The sequence below is a fragment of the Rhamphochromis longiceps genome, linkage group LG12 (genome assembly GCF_057381845.1).
Source record: "Rhamphochromis longiceps isolate RC_006_pf linkage group LG12, R_longiceps_female_GT1.1, whole genome shotgun sequence".
Classification (NCBI taxonomy): domain Eukaryota; kingdom Metazoa; phylum Chordata; class Actinopteri; order Cichliformes; family Cichlidae; genus Rhamphochromis; species Rhamphochromis longiceps.
The window spans coordinates 37,961,695-37,984,184 of record NC_140568.1 but is presented as its reverse complement, the minus strand read 5'-3'; the positions used below and the strand labels follow the sequence as shown (position 1 = coordinate 37,984,184).

Below are 22,490 nucleotides of genomic sequence, written 5' to 3'. Positions count from 1 at the left end.
TTGGACACTTTACAGATGTCGTTAATGTACAAGTTGAAGAATTTTGGACCCAAAACTGACCCTTGGGGTACACCACAAGCAATGTCCATACATAAGGAGCAACCACCATTTATTTTCACAAACTGCTTTCTGTCACTTAAATAACTCCGGACCCAATCTAAAACTACCCCTCTGACACCATAACGTTCCAGTTTTCTTATTAATATATCATGATCTATAGTGTCAAATGCCTTTGTCAAGTCTATGAATAACCCAGCCACATATTGCTTTTTGTCTATGGAATTTGTGATGTATTCTATTGAATCTAATAGTGCCGATGATGTTGATCTGCTTGATCTGAATCCGTACTGACTCTCAGTGAGTAGTTTATGTTTATCTATAAATTTTTCCAGTCTGTTTTTAAACAGTTTTTCAAGAACTTTTGAGAATTGAGGTAGTAAAGAGACAGGCCTGTAGTTTGTGAAATGGTGTTTGTTTCCAGATTTGTATAGAGGTATAACTTTTGCTATTTTCATTCTGTCTGGAAATCGACCAGTTTGAAATGATAAATTACAGATGTATGTAAATGGTTTTATAATAGCCTCAATGACTCTTTTAACCACTATCATATCAATATCATTACAATCCAAAGATTTGTGATTTTTACATTTTTTGACAATTTCAAGAACTTCATTTTCATCAACGGCTGTGAGAAACATAGAATATGGATTTCTGTCAATCAGTGTATCGGGTTTTTCCTGTGCTTTCCCAGGATGAGTGATTGTTCTTGCTAAATTTGGTCCAGCAGTTACAAAGAATTCATTGAGACTATTTGCCACAACATCCATATTGTATTCTTCATGGTCATTACAAATGAAATACTTGGGATAGTTCTTTTGTCCAGTCCCACATTTTATAACACTGTTCAGGATTTCCCATAATCTTTTATTATTATTTCTATTTATATCTAATTGCTTCTTATAGTATTCCTTTTTACTAAATCTAAGTATATTAGTTAACCTATTTTTATATCTTTTGTATCTGATTTCAGCATCTTTAGTTTTCGTTCTTAAGAACTCTCTGTATAGAGCATTTTTCTTTATACATGCATTTTGCAGACCTTTTGTTATCCATGGACAGTCCATATATTTCTGTTTCCTACTATATTGCTTTATTGGACAGTTGGTATTGTACAGTAATGTAAATATTCTAAGGAATTTATTATAAGCACTATTAACGTCCTGTTCCTGATATACTTCACCCCAGTTTTCCTTCAATAAATCTTTTTTAAATGCATTCATTCTTTCTTCTGTTCTTACTCGTCTGTACTCTTTTTTACTGTCCATTTTATTGATCTTGTAATTCCTATCATAGATTGTAAAAATTGGAAGATGGTCACTTATGTCGTTAATCAGGAGTCCACTTACAGTCTTATTTTCAATGTCATTTGCAAAAATGTTGTCTATGAGAGTTGCACAATGTGATGTAATCCTGGTAGGTCTAGTAATTTTAGGGAATAGATTCATACAGTGCATTGTGTTTATAAATTCCTCAGTGGTTTTATGTTTATTTGGGTTTAGCAAATCAATATTGAAGTCTCCACAAATGAAAACTTTTTTGCGAGCTATTTCAATAAATGTTTCTTCTATCCAGTCTTTAAATGTCTCAATACTACTACCTGGAGCTCTGTATATACAGCTAATGATTACATTTTTACTTTTTTCTTTACAAATTTCAACTGTAATACATTCTAGTACATTATCAATCACCATCGTCATCTTTTCCACCACATTAAATTTCAAGGATTTGTCCACATACAAGGCCACTCCTCCTCCTCCTTTGTTTCGCCTAGTTATAAATGTGAATTCATAACCCTCCAGTTCAAAGTCTGTTCCTTTTTCCATATTGATCCAAGTTTCTGATAAGGCAATGACACTAAATGGATGTGAAAACTGGTTAAGATATTCTTTGATATGACTAAAATTAGCATAGAGACTTCTACAGTTAAAGTGGATAATTGATAATTTATTCTCAGTTTTAATCCTCTGATTGTAGTCTTTATTTGTATAGTAGCAGCAATTGTTATTGTTAGATGAGAAAAAGTTGTTGTCTGGATCTATTTCATATTCCAAGTCGTGTGTATTGTGATCCATATAGTTAAATGTTTTCAGTTCCAATTGATCATATTCTGCAACTGTCTGACTGATGCAGCTGATTCTTCCAGATGTATCTGAGTTCTTCCTTCCAGTGTGTGTCATAAGTGAGTGTGTGGTTGTCTGTTACCTTGTTTGCCGTCCAGATCGTGTTGCTCACTGATATTTTTCGAGATCCGCCATATTTTTAATGGTCAGAACTTTGGCTTCCTCTGGTGATCCGTTTAGTTTAATGAATATTTTGCAGTTCGTCGTCCAAGTGCCTTGGATTTTTCCCAGCTTCTTAAGGTGTCGCGCTTTTTTGGCTATTTCAGCGTTGTGTTTGGTTAGATGTTCATTGATAAAGACATTAGATCCTTTTAATTTTCTTCCTTGTTTCAGCAGCGTAATCTTGTGCTTTCGATTTACAAACCTTAATATAATAGCCGGTATGTTGCCGTTCCTCCTGGGAAGAGGGTGGCATGCTTCGACAGAGTTACAGTCCAGGGCAATCCCTTTGGACCGCAGGAAAGCAGCCACCTGTTGTTCCGTGGAGCTAATGTCAAGCTCTCCAGGTTCCTCGTTGCTGTCAGCGGTCACCGCCTGAGCGTATGACCGGGGTTTAATATGGAGCCCAGTGATGATGACGTCGTTTATCCTGGAGTATTGTTCCAGGTCAGCGACCTTACTTTCCAGGTATGCAATCTTTTTATCTTTTTCGGCATTTTGGATGCGGAGGAGCTTTACCTCCTCCACAATTTCAATGATATTTTTCTGCTGCAACCTGATAGTAGAAATTTCCTCCATTATGAAGTCAAGGGACTTTTTAATGTCCTCGACTTCCTCAGCTGTCGGTGTCCTCTTCGGCCCCATTTTATCTGGTTACCCTGGTAGCAGGTTCGGTCAGCTGATTCCTCAGTCAGCTGTTAGCCTGGTAACGCGTTGGCTAGCCTTACTTTATAATGTCCCCCCAAACTACAGTTTCTTCTCTTACTTAAATAACTGAAAATGCTCTGCTACTAGAAAGAGGTATAAATACTTACATGAAAATCTGATCTATACACCCACCTTTACCTGGCATGTTTGAGCTTACCAAACAAAAGCAGCTGCAACAGATTTATATAACACATCAGATTACAGTTACTTACATCATTTTCCAGTATATTTATACATTCACCAGATAACATGACATCGACCCTTTTCTCCCTTTTCACTCATCTCCATCTTTGGATATCTTTACCTTTAACCACTTTGCCTCCATTAGCCTCCTTAAAATGTCCATGTTCAGCTGGGTGAAGGTGATTTAAGTGTCTGATTAGGTTTATTGTTAGGAAGTTTTTATGATGGTCCCTCCATGATTTTCTTTGGTGAAGTTTGCCTTCCCTCCAAGTGAGGAGCTTCCATGCTAAAGACATGTTTTTTTGTGGATGTGAATATGCGTGACAATTTATATGCACCACAGGACACATGTTGTACATGCATGAAGCAGGCCGGCTCAAAATCAGAAATACCCAAAGCCAAGATTGCTGGAAATTGGCCTTTTCCGGTCCCTTGCTGGTCGATTGCTGTGTCTGTAGTATTTTACAGAAACATAAAACTTAAATAATCAAGTAACCTAGAATTAAAACTTTGCGGCCTTTTCATTTGTAAAGTAGCTACTCTCTGTAAAGAATGTATTCGATTTGCTGCTGGGCTTTTTTTTCTGTTAAATGAGTAATTCCCAAAGTGTTCAGTTAAGTATTAATGTACTCAGTTTGTGTTTTCCTTTAGTCGTGTCTTAAATCAAGATTTAAGTTTTATAAATAAGTAATCAGTCTGTAAATCCACAAATTTTATTTTTCCTTACAACAATGGTTGGCTTAGGTTTTGCTCTGTTCACATTTGTCCATGTGCTTATAGGCAACAGGGTAAATAAAAGGCCCTAGTAACTTTCATTCAACTTTATAAGTTCTTTTACAGCTTCTTAGGTGACCGATACCAGTGAGTGAGATATGTGTGTGATGGAGTCTGTATGGATGGGGATTTGGAGATGATGGCTTCTACATGTGTGTCGGTGTGTGCATTTGGCTCCGTCTGTCTCTGACTAATTCCTCGTGCAAGGAAAGCATGCCACACAGACACGTGAGTGAACATTTCCTGCACTGAAAACTGTCTCTATGGCAATACGGAAGGAGGAGAGAGGGGATTAGCTGGGAAATGGCTCATATCATGTTCTTTCTCCTACCTACACTCTTTATCTACACACACATAGTCCCTTTGGAGTAGGCTGCTGTAATTGCCCCTTAGCTCGCTTCTCTCCTCCCTTGTCTTTTCGCACCCTGTATTCATCTTGTCAGACAAGGTGGAAAGCTGCAAGGGTCCCTGCTGTGACTGTAAGACCATTATTACTTTCCCTTCATGTTCTTTACTGACAACAAGCTCTGTATATTACTGAAATGGGCAATAGGCCTGGCTCATTACCTTCAATTGTCTAACCTACCCACAGTTCTGTAGCTACGTCATCATTCATGCTTAAGTGATTGTTTGGTCCATTATGTCTGCTCAAATCTTTAATAGCTTTGCATGTGTCATAGTAGGTGTGACCACTTAAAAAGCATTGCTAAAGTGCTATAGTTTTTAATAGGGAGATAATTGTCAATTATTAATGGAAGCTTTTTTTTGGTGCTGTTTATAAAGCGGGCTCTCCACTTGTATTCTCTCTTATTTATGTGAAGAAATAAGGCTAGACTCCAGAGGTACTGATTGTCTCTCAAATTGTAAACAAGGTTTCAGAGTGCTGAATGTGTTGGCACTCTTAAAAGTCGCAAATAAATATTACAAATTTTATGAAATGTTTAGAAATATTAAGCAATCAGAAATGATTCAGTCCTATTTTGCCCTTTTCACAGAACAAATTAGTCAATTTGAATAAATATCTCACTAAAGTAATTAAAAAAATACTTTAAAACAAAGTATTTCTCTGAATGTGGAGAAGTTTCGCAGTCGCTGTCGAGAGATTGTCAGTATATTTACATAAATCTTCATTAATGACTGCAGATGCTGTACGTTTGAATTTCAAGTTAGATGTGAATGTACTTGTGCTCAATATTGTTATTGTACATGGCAGACAGTAAATGCTGGGTAACAGAATTAGTGAAAATAATATACAGCTTATTCTAAGTCTGTATAGATTTGCATGTGATCTGCTGGCTGGAGTTTACTGGAAAAAAACTCAATTCTGTTGACAAGAAGTGAAAAATCACAATAAAATGAAACGTACGAAACATGAAGACTTCTGGGAAATGTCACCATATTGTTACTGTTTTCTTCTATGCTTAACCTTTCTGCATTGCCCCCACAGGGTTCAGGTAGAGTTCTATGTGAACGAAAACACCTTCAAGGAGAGGCTAAAGCTTTTCTTCATCAAAAACCAAAGGTCAAGTAAGTAACCATAAACTATGCTATCTTTTAGAGTGAAAATGGTAAGCGGCTTGCTACTGCTAGATACTTTCTGAGCCAAATGAATAATAAGTGCATAATAAAGGAAATGACAGCCAATGATGACATATTTCCACTTTGTGTCTCAGTTGGGGCTTTCATTATTACATTAGCTGCCTCATTGTTGGGGTTTTAGGTGTTCAAGCTGTGACCCAGCGTGGACAGAAGAATATGGCTCATTTGTGGAGAGATGAGGCAGAGCTGCAGTGTTTTTCTCATTAGGACATGCCACATTGTCTCTAAAGAAGACACTGGCATGACTCAGCAGTTTGGTGCACTGTGTCTGGAAGCTGTTCATTTGCATGTAGTTATAAAAATGTACACTATGGGAACTCTCCCATATATAGTTGGACATGTTGTTACCGGGTCCGTGACGCTGGCTCTGCTTTCGTTCGCTCAGCTTGTTGTTGTCACTAGGCAGCCATAGTCTTTGACATAAAACAGCAGGTTTTAATGAAAATGTCACATCGTGCTGCGGGGGTCTTCTGCTCCATTTGTTGTTTGTTTGTCTGCCCTGTTTCAAACCTTTTTAACACTGACGCAGGCTTCATCGCAAGGGGTCGTGTCACTAGGGATTAGCTAACTCACTGGCTGGATGACTGACTGGCTAGCTGACACTGCTAGATTTAAAAAAGCTTCTGTCATCTTCTGTCAGGCTTTAGTTTTTATGTGTATTATTTAGTGTTGTATGTAGCAGGTTGTATGTGAGTTTATCAGTACACTTATGTCCACAAAAAAAACCTTGTGACTTCATAAACATTATTATCACCCATTGTCATGTTTAGGCTGTGTGCAGGCAGGAGAGGACCCAAACGCAAGCTCACGGGAAAACAGGACTGAACTCAAAATACAGCTTTATTGCTGACGGAAGTTAAGGCGATACAAGATAATATGGAACTAAACTGGGACGCATAAAGGAACTGACTCACAAGGAAACACACGGCGGAGCACACAGTCATGAGGGAGATTGCGACACTGACACAGAGAAACACAGGGCTTAAATACACTGGGAAATAACGAGGGGAATGAGACACAGAAGGGGAGCACAGCTGGGAGAAATCAGACATAACGAGACCCAAGGGAAGCGAAACTCAATACATTCACGTAGGACACAGACCTTCAAAGTAAAACAGGAAATGTAACATAGACGCAGACTTGACTAGGGGAGACAGAGCAACTAAGAAACACAGAGAAAAATAACAGGGAGACACAGAGGGCGGCTAACTAAATATTCAGAAAACTAAAGAGAATACAAGAAAGTCAAACTAAGACACTAGACTAAAGAATAAACTGGGGCAACAAAGAGAACTAAGATCATAATACAAAAACTCAGAGACATAAGAAACTCAAAACACTGGGTCACCAACCCAGGACCGTGACACCCATGGCTATTTCTATGCAAGCCCACCAGGCATTCATACTGCTTTGTAATGCTTCTGCACATTGTTAGGATACAAAAGTGCTAGTGTTATTTTTGTGTTCTTCTTGAAGGATTTGAAGGATGTGCGTCATGGAAAATCAGGTGTGCCAGGCTGCTGTAGAGGCATGGAAATATAATAGTTATGGTTCAGGGGTAAAAGCATTTTATGCACCCAAACGACCACAATTTGAGCAGTAGCAGTTCGCTATGATGAAGAGAATTTGCTGGATTTGTTGTTGACAGCAGTCTCTGTTTGAACTTCAGACTGCAGACAAAGTGTACACAAAAAAGAGTGGAAAAAAGTCAACACAGAGCTTTAAGTCTGAGCCTGTGAATAATGTGAAAAGATGTAAGCAAGCTCCTCTTTAAGTCACTCAATTTAAGCTCCAGCTTTTTTTGTTGTTGCTCCACAGGCCTGAGGATCCGCTTGTTCAACTTCTCACTGAAGATTCTCACCTGTGCCCTCTACATATTAAGAGTCAGCTTGGAAGATCTGAAGGAGAAAAATGGGAGCCCATGGTGAGAGTGAGACTCTACCTCTCCCTATTCAATCACTGTTCCTATTCCACTTGTACATAGTAATTCTTTTTTATTAAAAATCAAAAATGGAGGATAAATAAAAGCTAGAAAAGAAGAAAGAGGAAAAGGGTGATAGTCATGTCATCACAGGGTAAGTAAATGTTAAAGCAGTCCTTCCAGATACTCAAACTCTACCGCACAAAAAACATTAAAGCTGAGATAAAATGAGTGAGATAAAAACAAAGCCATGTATGTGTAATGTTACTTTATTAGTCCATCACTCCCTCTGTTATCTGGCTTCACAGAGCCCAATATCAGCTGTCACAACCAAAGTCTGTTATTAACAGGTCTGCACATTAGGAAAAGTGTATTTACAGCATTTTAATCTAGCAATTCCAAACAATTTCCAAAATATTTTTTTTTGTTTTCCATTGTAGAAAACGGTAAATGTAAGTGACTGCAGCGTGATGGCTTAGCGCTTAGCTCTGTTTCCTCATAGAGGATCCTTGTTTCAGTGGCTGGTCGGGCCCATCTGTGTGCAGTTGCCTCTGGGGACTCACAGATAAACATGTTAGGTTAGTGCTGCCTGTACTGGACTATAACAGACTGGCCAATAAGATTCTTCATCTCGAGGGTTTCACTGAAGGTTGTCAGGAGAGCATAAAGCATAAAGGATACAGTACCATGAAGTATTTGCCACTTCCCAATTTCAGCGAAAAAAACAAAGAAATCAGGGAAAGGGCAAATGCTTTTTCTCGACACTGTAAGTATATGTGAAATATTCAGTTTTTTACTTTCACAACAGTTATTTATTTTATAGTGATTATATAATTTTACTCATGTTGTGTGCGTGTTTATATGAACAATGTGAAAAAGTTGCTCATCCTATGCAGTTATGTGGATGTTTGACTCCCAGTAGACGTGTTTCCTCCCATTCAGACGTTCAAACTGTTACTCTGTGTTTATCTTTTCCTTACTCCTGTCCGTAATACAGTGCAATGAATCGAAGCAATGGTTGGAATGATACATCAGAGCCACCACAAATCAAATGGTATGTTCATGTTAACATGGCACTCCATAGTAAAATTAGTGGTGCACAATAGTAAGGTTGATAATAAATGCAGATGCAGTGAAGTGTGAGTAAAAGTTTCACATTGTTTGTGACAGGGAACGCATTTTCTGGGTGAACAGACGAGAGTCTGTGTGGGCAATACAGGTGAGCATAATACCGTTTCTGTGTGCATAAATCAAATTCCATTCCATGAACTCAGTCTCAATGCATAATTCAGCCCAGAAACACCACAAGCCATTTATTAGAACAAAACACTGCAGAGTATGGACGTTCCCCGCTGAAGGCCGAGAAGAGTCTGCATTTGCAGGGTTCATTTATCTCTCTCCCCTTTGCTCCAGGTGACAGTGGCCTTAATCAGTTTTTTGGAGACTATGCTTATCACATATCTCAGCTACAAGGTAAGAGACTGACTCACACTACAAATTTTATCTTTTTAATTCTTATTGTCCTCTTGCAGCTTCTTGATCTAAGTCCAACGCTTTGTTTCCTGTCTTGCGAACCAACACTTTCCAGCCTCATTTACATTCCCCAAAGACAGCCCCATCACAGAGCCAGCAGTCTTTGCTGCAAATTTTCAACTCAGACATCTAGCACACTGTCTCAGAAAGAAGTTGAGATAAAGGCTCTACAGAGCTTAAAGTGCTGTTTGTGTTTTGTCTACAAACACGTGACAGAAAGATGCATCACAAGTGTATTTAGGTCTGATTTGCGAGCCTTGCAAACCTTAGCATTGATTCTAAAGTCGCTGGAACTCTACCAAAAGATTTAAATATCATTTTTCTCAAAGTTATTCCCTCGTGTGGTGTTTTGATGATTTTGGAGGGTGCGATCAAGCACATCCACCTAAAACCTCCCACAGGGGCTCAGCTGAGTGCTCATTTTCATATTGATCAAACCATTAAGTGAGCGCTGGTACCTTATGAGTGGTGATGATATGGTCATTTAAAGTGATCACTCTCATCAGGAAACCATTTTTTTTAATCGTAGGATAACAATGATCACTTATTGTACTGGTTTTTCAGCTAATCTTCTCTCCCCGAACCAGCCGAATGCCACAGAACACAATCAGTTCCCTTCGCTGTAGCTGTCAAGAGTTTAGGTTCGGCTTTCCTTGAATCTGTGACACATCTGAGTATGCACTTCTTTTCTCAGTCCTTGTGCATGCAAAAGGAGGATTGTGCACATTGCAAGTAAAATATAAAAAATATGTGTTAGTGAAATGCACGGTATATAGAAATACAGAATATCTGATGGCAGACAGAATATTTGAAACATTTTACAATCCACACAAACATATCTTCATAACAGACCATTCAGTTAGCTGTAATAGCTCTTCTCAGATATTTATTGAATTGAGCAGCATCACATACTGTCCATATTTTTTTCTTTACTTTTTAATCTGTTAATGTATTTAGAAATTAAGATTTTAGGAATGAACACACTATTAGTTTGGATTTGAACATCTCCCACAGCTTTCCCTGACTCTGAATCTAAGTTGCACCATTGCTTTCATCTCCTGTTGAGATCCTCAGATGTTTGCATCACAAGTGTAAATTTATAGTGTTCTGCTTCTTGAACATTATACCTTGACAGTGAAAATATATGCAGATATATTTTTACTTATGTTCTCATTCACTGCTATATAATACCAAATGGAATTATAGTGCACAGAGACATTATGTAACACACGTGTAAATGAGCAGAGGCTGCATCATACAGTCGATTATGTAAACCCTTCATTATGAAAAGAGATTTAAGTGGTATATATATATTAGAACCTTTTTATCTTCACTTTAAACTTTGTATCTTACATTTAACCACAGTAGCTAAGCATAACAGGCAAAAACTACAAACAAGCACATTTGAATGCTTTAAGCACAAAGTCAGGTGTTATATTCAGATACTGACACTAAAATTGTTAATTTCAAAGAACCATCTCCTCTCAACAAAGATTTTAGACGTTAGCACAGAAAGTTGTTGTTGTTTTTCCTACATGGTGTTGTTTTATGTTGATGTCCTCCATCTACCGAAGGCAGACCCCTGCAGCAGATTCATTAAATTGTATCCCATTAATTTCCTTTCTAGGGAAACATTTGGGAGCAGATCTTCCAGATTTCCTTCATCCTGGAAATGATCAACACAGTGCCATTTATAATCACAGTGAGTAACTTAATCAGTTCGCCTTGTCCACAAAACAAGATCTTCAAATATCAGATATGTACAATTTTGAATTTAATGAGAAACTACCTAATGCATCTAAATTTCTTTATTATTTGTATTGGGGATTGTAACGTCATGTTATATATGAGGTATGTTAACTAAATATCGCTTTACTAATATACTGTATATTTTCACCCTGTCTCTTTCTTTTCTTCTTTAAGATTTTCTGGCATCGATTAAGAGACATATTCGTCCCTGTGTTTCTTAACTGCTGGCTAGCCAAAGGTGCTCTGGAGAATATGATTGTAAGTTTTTTGCCAATGTAAATAAAGTGTGTGTTGCATCTTACACACTAAAGCTTGATTGTACTAGAGAGAATAAACAAAACTGTATGTTTTCTTTATTACTATGGGCTTTGAGGTTAAATTATCTGCCCTCTAGCAGCCATATTAGAGCTCATGAGTAGCATTGTGTAAGTGCTCAGTGGGTTGATACAATGTAACAAAACAGAATTTAATTGACTAGGCTAATTCATTTCTTTCTGGTTAGCTGACACTCTCTTTTTGTCGACACTGATATGTGCACAAAACAACATATCTTTTTGAAGCTACATTTATCTGTGTATTAGCAGTAACAGTGGTTACTTTGATAAATTAGCCTGCTGTCTAATTAGCTGGCTACAAAGCTAACACAAGCCATGTTATTCATGTTTAGCTGACGTATTTAGGAGAAAACAAAAGACGTGTTTTTTTAATCGAACAGCAGACTTTCATATTCACGCTGCAGTAGGCTTTCAGACATACTGTGTTTTCTCACTAGAAGCTAGCATAAGGAATAAGCCAGAACTTTTTCTTTCTTTTAGAATTGACTGCATGTTCTTGAGGCTAGTGCACGGCATGCACGGCAGGTATCGTGGCCTTACACTCATTGGTCCACTTTATTAGAAATACCTGTTCACTTTCTCATTTATACAAATTTCTAATCAGCCAATCACACAGGGTAGGTGTGAAAATATCCAGTGACCATTAGTGACCATTAGTAAATGCCCTGTTGATACCAGAAGTCATAGTAGAATGGTCAGACTGCTTGAGCAGTTAGTAAGGCAGCAGTAACTCAATCAGCCACTTGCTACAACCAACGAATGCAGAGGAGCATCTTTGAGCAAAACTAACTTTGAAGCAGACAAGCTACTGCAGCTGAGAACCACACCAGGTGCCACACCGAGGGAACTGAGGCTACTGAAGCTACAAAACTGAGTAAAAGAAGACTGGAAGAAACATTACTAAGTCTGAGTGTCAATATTAGTGGTTCAGGCTGCTGCTGGTGGTGTAATGGTGTGGGAAATACTTTTTTGCACACTTTGGGCCCCTTATCACTTATTGCTCATCACGTGATTCCTTTATGACTACCATATACCCATCTTCCTGTGGCTGTTTCCAGCAGGATAACACACCATCTCACAAAGCTCAAATAATCTCCAACTGGTTTCTTGAACATCACAATAAGCTCATTGTACTCAAATGGCCTCCATAGTTCCCAGAGATTGCCATCATGGATGTGGAGCCAACAAATCTGCAGCAACTATGAGTTGCCATCGTGTCAATATGGACAAAAATCTCTGAGTAATATTTCAAACACATTGTGGAATCTATTTCGTAGAGAATAAAGGTAGTTCTGAGGGCACAGAGGTTTCAACCCAGTACAAGCAAGGTGTACCTAACAAAGTGGATAATGAGTGTATATTGTTTAAAGTTGCAAGTAAAGCAGTATATGTTTAGAGTACTACCCAATATCAAGAGCAAGTCGAGCCAAAGCAAAAAGTACAAGTGTGGGCACGGCGAAGTTTAATAAAACACAGAGTTCACAGAAATCTGGTGTTGTAGTATTAGTGTTGCCCAGAAGGGTTTAACAGGTACATGAAATTCAAAGCAATTCCATTGGATCCACCTGGTGCAGTGTGTGCTCTTGCTGTGATTCAGATGAGACAGAGTAAGAGCTACATGCCAAGACGGTAGGTGGCAGATGGTTGAATCTGTGGCCAGGGGGGTGGTGGCAGGCAGAACATGCTAACAAGGTGCAAGTGAAAATGAGTCGTGAGCTGCCACGTTGGAAGATGGACAGTATGCTAATATAGGAGTATAAAAAAAATCTTCCAAAGAGGAAAGGGCACTCGTTTTGGTGTAGTTTGTGTGTTAGTAAAATAATGGACTACAGTTACGTAAGAGATCTGAGCTTTGATTAATTAAATTAAATGATTTTAATTTGGTTTGGAAGGTATTTGTACGTGTGATGCAGATGCCCTTTTAATAATTTGTTTTGCAAATATATTTTGGTCCAGTTGTCCTTGAGAAATTGTTTATTTTTGCTATCATAATTGGAAAATGTGTCATATTTCTCAATCAGCGGTATGACTAATGCACTGAACCTCTTTTCTTGTGTCCAGAATGATTTCCATCGTGCCATCCAAAGGACCCACTCTGCCATGTTTAATCAGGTGTTCATCCTCATCTGCACCTTACTGTGTCTGGTTTTCACCGGGTGAGTCAGCCTCTGTTCTCGCTGTTAGTCACTGAAGTGCATCTCTGACCGCTGGGGCAAAATCTGTTCTCTGAACCTTGTACCACGTAACCCCAAAAACATCGTCTCACAGTTGGTGGTCTGCATGGCTTATTATCTGGTAGAAGCAATATTTGTTGTAGAAACGAAAACTGGAAAAGGCAAAACATGTAGCTATTCAAAGATCTGTTGAAAGCAGGCATTGTGAGCTACGGTTGGTTATTGGTTAATGTTTTTTAAGAGGTAGTATCCATGAAAGAGATATGTATTTGCTACTGTTGTTGGAAAAAGAAATGCTTATAAAAATGCACTGATGATCAGCGTCAGAGTAAACAGACCTACAAACACTGTTATTGTATTGATAACCTTGGTGTCACTTTAAATGCCATACTGAGGAGAAGCCCACGTTGGGCTGACCTTTGGGCCTTTGTTCTTGGTCAAATTGAATTGTAATATCCAGTCTAGACATGACTATATTACCATAGTGAAAGAGATTGCCTTAGTAGAATATATCCCCTTTCATATGTTATATTTTAATTATCTTTACCCGTAGGACATTTGTCTGGTGTCATTGTATGATTCCTCGTTTTTATGCAGGGCTTGTGGGATCCAGCATCTAGAGAGAGCTGGGAAGAACTTGACCTTATTTGACTCGTTCTATTTCTGCATCGTTACTTTCTCCACCGTGGGCTACGGGGACGTCACGCCACAAATCTGGCCCTCCCAGCTGCTGGTGGTCATTCTCATCTGTGTTGCCCTGGTGGTCCTGCCGCTACAGGTACCGACTCTGTGCTAAATTAAAAACCAGCGATTCGCAAAGTGCAGTGAAGGGTTGCGGTTTGTTGTAAGCCTTGTGTTAGGTCTTAATCATAAGGAATTCTTTAATATTCTGCAGTCAGTGATGACCTTTGTGTGGGTATCATCAGATATTAAATGACATTTTCATGCTGGCCTGCAGCTCGTAAAAGTCTAATTTGGTCCTTCGCTTCTGTGACATTTTTTTGGCTGCAGAAGAAGTTTGCAAGTGCCAGTCAAAATCCTGGCTCACATTTGCTGCATCATTAGTCCACATATATACTGTGTTATTTATATTTAAAGACTGCGAACAGGTTCATCCCTTCACTTCGGGCGGACAGGGACAGCATCGCTAGCGGTAAGCGTAAAGGAGGTGGGCTTGCTGTTTTAGTTAACAACCGGTGGTGTAACCCTGCCAACATAACAGTCAAAGAAAGGATTTGTTGCCCGGACACTGAACTGTGTGCTGTTGGACTCAGGCCGTATTATTTACCCAGGGAATTCTCTCACGTCATCTTGGTGGCTGTCTATGTTCCTCCCTCTGCTAACCCCACAGCTGCATGTGACACTATCCACTCTGCCATAGCTCGGCTACAGACTCAGCACCCGAGTGCCTTTATTGTGATCTCGGGTGACTTCAACCATGTATCACTGGACAATACACTACCAACATTCAAACAATATGTGGACTGTCCCACCAGGGGAGAGAAAACTTTAGACTTACTGTATGCTAACGTCAAGGATGCATACAGCTCCTCCTCCCTCCCCCCACTTGGTAGGTCAGATCATAACCTGATTCACCTCACCCCCCGCTATGTGCCAATTGTGAGGAGGGAACCTGTGACCACCAGGACTGTTAGGAGGTGGTCAGAGGAGGCAATAGCGGAACTACAGGGCTGTTTCGAGGTGACCGACTGGGAAACACTCTGTGAGCCTCACGCCGAGGACATCAATGGGCTTACTGAGTGTATCACAGGCTACATAACTTTCTGCACCGACTCCATTGTTCCAGCTCAGACTGTTCATTGTTACCCAAATAACAAGCCGTGGGTGACTAAGGACATCAAAGCCCTCCTCAACAACAAGAAGAGGGCTTTCAGAGGGGGCAACAAAGAGGAGGTGAGGAAGATCCAGGTGTTACTAAAGGACAAGATCAGAGAGGCTAAGGACAATTACAGGAGGAAGCTGGAGTGGAAACTCCAGCAGAACAGCATGAGAGAGGTGTGGAGGGGCATGAAGACCATCACTGGATTCAGGCCAACCAACAGCAGGGGAGCTGAGGGAGGTGAGAATAGAGCCGACGAGTTGAATCTGTTTTTCAATAGATTCGACACCACAGTGTCTGCTCCCACCCCCACAACCTCACCTGCAGTCAGCCTGGAATCCAGAGCCACACCACTGTGCCAGCCTCTCTCTTCACATGTTGCCTCCTGTGAGATTCCTGACACCCCTCCCCCACCCATCACCTTCACTCAATACCAGGTTGAGATGCAAATGAGGAGACTTCACTCAGGCAAGTCTGCTGGACCAGACGGAGTGAGTCCCCTTGTCCTCAAGACCTGTGCCCCCCAGCTGTGTGGAGTCTTTCATAAACTGTTTATGCTGAGTCTGAGTCTGCAGAGGGTCCCGGTGATGTGGAAGACATCATGCCTCGTCCCTGTACCAAAGACGCCTCGTCCCAGTGGCCCCCAGGATTACAGGCCCGTGGCACTGACCTCCCACATCATGAAGACCCTGGAAAGGCTCATCCTGGACCAGCTGCGACCCATAGTAAGACCACATCTGGATCCCCTTCAGTTCGCTTATCAGCCTCGTCTCGGAACAGAGGACGCCATCATCTACCTGCTCAATCGTGTCTACACCCATCTGGACCAGCCGGCGAGCACTGTGAGGGTCATGTTTTTTGACTTTTCCAGTGCTTTCAACACCATCAGGCCGACCCTCCTGGGTGATAAGTTAGCAGCGATGCAGGTGGATGCTTCTCTGGTGTCCTGGATTGTTGATTACCTGACAGGAAGACCACAATATGTACGTCTCCCACAGTGTGTGTCTGACAAGGTGATTAGCAACACAGGGGCACCACAGGGGACTGTCCTCTCCCCCTTCCTCTTCACCCTCTACACCACAGACTTCAGCCACTGCACAGAGACCTGCCATCTTCAGAAGTTTTCTGATGACTCTGCGGTGGTTGGATGCATCAGCAGGGATGATGAGACAGAGTACCGGGCTGTGGTCGACTCCTTTGTCACGTGGTGTGAGCAGAATCATCTGCAGCTCAACGTGGCAAAGACCAAGGAACTGATCGTGGACTTCAGGAAGACCAGGAAACACTGACCCCTGTTTCAATCCAGGGGGTCAGTGTTGACATTGTGGAGGACTATAAATACCTTGGAGTACACATTGACAATAAACCGGACTGGGCTAAAAACACCACAGCACTTTACAGGAAGGGCCAGAGTCGTCTCTATTTTTTGAGGCGACTGAGGTCCTTCAACATCTGCCAGAAAATGCTGAGGATTTTCTATGAGTCTGTTGTGGCCAGTGCGATCCTCTATGCTGTTGCATGCTGGGGGAGCAGGCTGAGGGTCGCAGATGCCAACAGACTCAATAAACTGATCCGTAAGGCCAGCAATGTTGTGGGGATGGAGCTGGACTCCCTCAAGGTGGTGTCAGAGAGGCGGATGCTGTCCAAGATAAAGACAATGTTGGATAACACCTCCCACCCACTCCATGACATGTTGGTCAGTCACAGGAGCTCGTTCAGTGAGAGACTGAGATTACCGAAAAGCACCACTGAACGACACAGGAAATCATTCCTGCCTGTGGCCATCTCCCTGTACAACGCATCCACTTAACACACTGTTTGCTGCTACAGCTACACATGTTTCTTTTCCAAATATTTATTTATAAGTGACTTATGTATGTATGTATGTATATATATGTATATATTGTACTATTCTTAGTTAGCGTATTGTCTGTCTTGTCTTAATGTTGGTTTAAAATGGAGCACTGTAACAAAAAATAATTTCCCCCAGGGATCAATAAAGTATTCTGATTCTGATTCTGATGTCTCAAAAAGTTTCTGTCCCTGTGGAGCAAATGGAGTGAGAAGTGGAGATGAACTCCCACTGCTGCCAAATTACTCCACTAGTAGTTTTCACTCCATCTGTGTCCAGACAGAAAATCTATCTCATTTTTTATTATTTATTTCATTCTTGCTGCTTTTGACGTCACTCCACCTTTGCTGTCATTGTGTCAGTTTGAAGAACTAGCATACCTGTGGATGGAGAGCCAGAAGTTGGGGGGGAACTATAGTCGACATCGGGCGCAGACAGAGAAGCACGTGGTGCTGTGTGTCAGCTCGCTGAAGATAGACCTGTTGATGGATTTCCTCAACGAGTTCTACGCTCATCCCAGATTACAGGTACAATGAAAAGACCAAATGATATGTTAATATGCTGCTATTTTGCTTATTTCCACTGTTTCCACTATATCTTCTATATTTCTATTGCATGCTTTAATCATGAGCATGAGACATGAGACCGGTTGTGTAATTAGCTAAGTCAGTAGTACACAGTGACTATTCAATATAAAATAAGGCAAAACCTTTCAACTTGCCAGCCTAAGAATCAGCTGATTTTTCGCTCAGCCCGTGGAAGGACAGATGAACTGTATGTATTGTTTTCATAAGTCAGAGGAATCACTACTCCTCCTGCAGTATTTGGTAGAACTTAGTGAAACCTCCGTGCAATGATATCCTAATAGGTCTTCACCTAAACTGTGCTCAAGGTCATATTTGTCATTCTCAGTGGATTTTAATTGTTATTAATTGGTCCAGTACAGCTGACCAATGACAAGAAAACTTCACTGTCACTGTACTTCACACATACAGCACAACACAGTAACACAATAAGCTGTGCACTTTGATGAATATTGAGCTGGATAAGCTACCATGCCACTAAGATACTGGTTTATATTATAACTTTTTATATTATAATATTTTTGTACTTTATTGGATGTTTTACTGTGAAAAAGTTGCAGCTTTTTTGTTTTATGTCATTTTTTTCCCTCAACATTTGGTATCAAGAAAAAAAGAGCACTTTGCCTGTGGATCTTGACATTGGAATGGGTGTAAAGTTGATTTGGTTGCAGTTGTCAGAGCTAAAATGTGTTCATCAGTCATGAAAAATGTATGTTACTTTCTCCTGTACCAATGAATTTATGAGGGTTTAAAAATACTGGGGGAAAAAATCAAAGGTCAGCTCATGCCTGTGTACTTCAAGGGGCTGTAACTCTTTGTAGGATGAAGGTAAATGTTTTGCATGGCTTTATTATATATACACTTTGGACTGACTGACTCACTTTTTATAGATTTATCCAGGGTTTTTGTATTTCATGTTTGTTTTGGGGTTTTTTTGTAGATTTTAATTTTCTTGTTTTTTTCTCTCTTTCTCTAGGACTATTATGTGGTGATTTTGTGCCCGACAGAGATAGACATTCAAGTTCGTCGAATTCTCCAGATCCCCCTGTGGTCCCAGAGGGTTATCTACTTGCAAGGATCTGCTCTCAAAGACCAGGACCTGATGAGGGCCAAGTGAGTAAACGCATAACATGCACATATTAAGACCAACACCTAAAAACAAAGCTCTTGTGCATTATCTTTCTGAAAGGTTCAGATTTCAGTAGAGCTGAATCTGATTGGTTTTATTCTTTTTATTTTCTGGATACGACTTGGAATGTAATTTAAAGTGTTGCTTCTCAACTGGCAATGCAAAGCCATTGAAGTGCAGTTAGAGGGTGAGATACTTACAAATCAGCTTGGCTGGCCTCTGCTTTCACTTCAGTGTAATGCAGTTTTACTCCACATCGATCATCTCCTCACTTCAAAGAGCAAACTCTGCACAGAAGCAGCGAGAGAGATTGTGACCTGTCAGTTTTGTTTTCGTCAATCAAACCCATTACTGCACAACCGCGGCATTCGTATCTCGTAGCTCGGCTGCAGATGTTGAATTACAGCCCTATATCCTTTTCTTTGAAAAGTCTTAAGTTTGTCCAGAAGTTCACTCCTCTTTTCCAAGATGCCCTCTTTAATGTGCAGCTGTTCAGGTGCTGTGTCATTTCATATGCACCGATATGTGACCACACAGCCAGCTTACCTTCAAATGACTAACCTCTATCGAGAACATGCAGAGGGTTAGTGTGACAGAAGAGGATGCTAGGAAGGGTGAGGTGGAAGCAGATAAAAAAAAAGGAAGAAGCAGCTCCTGTGTTGCAAGCACTGCATTCTGATACGGTAGTGTTTTCAGAGATCAATTGGGCTTTTAACCTTTTGAGCCTTTGTAATGGCATATTAACGCTCATCTATGCCTGGCTTTAATTTAATGCACTGATCTGTTAAAATGAGGTGTTTCACACCTGGTTGAATGACCTCTTTCCTGCCTTTCTATCTCTCTTTTGTGTGTCTCTTCCAATCTGTCAGGATGGACGATGCTGAGGCCTGCTTCATCTTGAGCAGCAGGAACGAAGTCGACCGAACGGCAGCTGTGAGTCTCATCCTAAACTGTGTCATGATAATGATTATTTCAAATAAGCAGTTTCCCTTTACACCCTATTTCCCTTTGATATTTGCCAGGGAAGTTGTAGATGAAAATGAGCCACTGGACAAGTGAAATAACACAATTTTGCTCCCTCACAGGATCACCAGACTATTTTGAGGGCATGGGCTGCAAAAGACTTTGCTCCAAACTGCCCTCTCTACGTACAGATTCTCAAACCAGAAAATAAATTTCATGTTAAGTTTGCTGGTGAGTGTGCAAAGAATTCATAGCTTCTGAAAAACAGTAATTTGGCATGTTGTTGAGACACAGGCCAGACTTTTTCTTAATTTTGCAATTATTCCTTTTCAATTAGATCATGTAGTTTGTGAAGAGGAGTTCAAGTACGCTATGTTGGCACTCAACTGTGTGTGTCCAGCCACGTCCACTTTAATTACGCTGTTGGTTCACACCTCCAGAGGACAGTGAGTATCCGCCAACATTTATTTGCAGTTATTATTCTTTCCCCTTTTCATTTTTTTCATTTTTTTTTTTTTTACAATTTTTTAAAAATACATTTAATTTGCTTATTAGTGCAGCACGATGATGCAGTGGTTAGCACTGCTGCCTGATTATTTTGGGAAACCTGTTATTAGACTAGATTTTCCAGTCCTGCAAACAGGAGGACGTTTTTGGTTCCTTTGGATAAAGTCTAATTTCAACACCTGCTTCTTTTCATTTTCCTACACTAAACCAACCATATTTGGTATTTTTCCAGTAAGTATGTGTTACTGTAACACAAATTACCCGGATAAAGTAACAATTATTTGGCAGTTAAACTAAATCTGCATGTATGGGTAGTATTATACTTAAGGAAACAAGTAATGGAAGCCCTGTGTAGTTTTTTTAAGTGTCTGTGAGTTCTGTAATTGCTCTAGAAGACATAGTTTGTTGTAGCCTGTGGACATTGTTTTTGGATTTCAAGCTAATAAGACCTATAAAAACCATATTTTTACTCCTTAAGAATTTACTCAACAAATGTCTGTGTTTCTGCCTACATAGCAACTCAGCTTCTCTGAAAGGTTTCTATTCAGTAAAATTTCTAATCTTCGCTTTGACTAAAGAGTTGAATATTTGTGGAGAGATTAAATCTCTCTTTGGGATTAATTTGAGAGGAGGATGACTGTGTGTTCTGCACACAGTCTTTACAGTTACACAGACTGCACTCGGTACAATCTCACTACTCTACTGTCACCGCTGCCTCGACTTGTCACTGTCGAGTCAGTGAACATTACACTTTTTTCTTGTCAGGCCATAAATCTGGCTGTTTTTTTTTTTTTTTCACATTCTGTTCAGTCCGCAGGAGACACACATCCATTTTCATTTCCATTATGGAAACTGGCCCCAGTTTGTGCCTTAGACAAGATGACAGAAGACTTAATTTGTGCCAGGTTTCAAATATAATTATGATGTACACAATCTGTCTTACATCAATGACCCTAAAGCCTGTTGTGTCCTGATATTGTTTGTGACTAGAGTTGAGGGGGCTGGAGAAAACAGGGTCAGAAAAGGTCATGAAAGGTTTGATTTATCAGTACCGAGAGACAAATAAAATGCAATTTGATTTAAATGTCTTCTTTCTCTGACATTCAAATTGGTTCTGCGCCAGAGTTTAAGATCACAGTCTAAAATATAGTAAGAATGTAGCATGTAGCAAAAAGACTATGGGACACGAAACATCAGAATGAATTGTTCTGTTAATACAAATTCAGGGAGGGGCAGTTATCACCGGAGCAGTGGCAGAGGACATATGGACGCTGCTCTGGAAACGAGGTCTACCACATCCGCTTGTGTGACAGCAAGTTTTTTGGGGAGTACGACGGAAAGAGTTTCACCTATGCTTCCTTCCACGCCCACAAGAAGTTAGTACATTTTCTTCTAGCTCAGTAGAGTAAGATCCTTTCACATTAGAGTAACATCTCTGAGAGCAAAAACCATGTTTGTGTCATTTTGATTTCAATCGTCAGGTATGGCGTGTGTTTGATTGGAGTTAAAAGAGAGGACAACAAAAGCATCCTCCTGAACCCCGGACCTCGCCACATCATGGCTGCCACCGATACCTGCTACTACATCAACATCACCAAGGAAGAGAACTCTGCTTTCATCTTCAAGCAAGAGGAGAAGCACAAGGGCCTGCCTGTCTCCGGGCTCTATGACGCCCCCTCAAGGCTACCTGTGCACAGCATCATCGCCAGCATGGGTAAGACTGAAAGCCACAGGCAGGAATAAATGATGTTTACAAAAAGCGCAGCTGATAAAGAAAGCAGAGAAAATAGGAAGATGGGAGGGTTCTGTTTGTGTGCTTACTAGGCTCACTATCTGATGGCTGAAACGGTTTCCATAGAAGAAGAGAAAATGGATGCTTTGTTGGTGGTTTACTCTAAATTGCACTCACACTGGGCCTTTCTGAATGCTTAGGGCTGCCTTGCTGATGCTTTATGCTTTCACTGACTGTTAAGCATGATTTTTTTTTTTTTACTTTGTTGGCTGACATTGTTGTGTTGTGCTTTTTTTTTAACCTGTGAAAGTTGATCAGGCCACTTCATTTGGTAAGTTTGTGCATGAGGCATCAATTTTCTATTATTCACACATTTTATTTGGAATCATTTGCACAATAACACCTCACACTTAGCCTAAAAATGTTTCAACAGAATGATATATGTATAGTACATATATCAAATCTGATATTGTGCATATATCTTTGCCACATATCTTGTACAACTCTGTATCCAAATAAGTTAGGGTGCTTTAAGTAACAACACTCTGCAAATATTAGCCTTTTTTTA

The 22,490-nt window shown here is 40.2% G+C and overlaps 1 protein-coding gene across 1 annotated transcript in view; it reads left to right on the top strand.

Annotated features, from left to right (window-relative positions):
- Positions 1 to 22,490, top strand: part of kcnt1b (potassium sodium-activated channel subfamily T member 1b) — a 72,069-nt gene that overhangs the window by 40,318 nt on the left and 9,261 nt on the right. The window contains exons 4-19 of the mRNA XM_085426242.1: positions 5,452 to 5,531; positions 7,422 to 7,527; positions 8,522 to 8,578; positions 8,695 to 8,743; positions 8,938 to 8,997; positions 10,685 to 10,759; positions 10,981 to 11,064; positions 13,203 to 13,297; positions 13,913 to 14,093; positions 17,370 to 17,534; positions 18,568 to 18,704; positions 19,590 to 19,653; positions 19,806 to 19,914; positions 20,021 to 20,129; positions 21,417 to 21,566; positions 21,672 to 21,904. Coding sequence (XP_085282368.1) covers positions 5,452 to 5,531; positions 7,422 to 7,527; positions 8,522 to 8,578; positions 8,695 to 8,743; positions 8,938 to 8,997; positions 10,685 to 10,759; positions 10,981 to 11,064; positions 13,203 to 13,297; positions 13,913 to 14,093; positions 17,370 to 17,534; positions 18,568 to 18,704; positions 19,590 to 19,653; positions 19,806 to 19,914; positions 20,021 to 20,129; positions 21,417 to 21,566; positions 21,672 to 21,904 — 1,754 coding nt within the window. The remainder of the gene's footprint in view (positions 1 to 5,451; positions 5,532 to 7,421; positions 7,528 to 8,521; positions 8,579 to 8,694; positions 8,744 to 8,937; positions 8,998 to 10,684; positions 10,760 to 10,980; positions 11,065 to 13,202; positions 13,298 to 13,912; positions 14,094 to 17,369; positions 17,535 to 18,567; positions 18,705 to 19,589; positions 19,654 to 19,805; positions 19,915 to 20,020; positions 20,130 to 21,416; positions 21,567 to 21,671; positions 21,905 to 22,490) is intronic.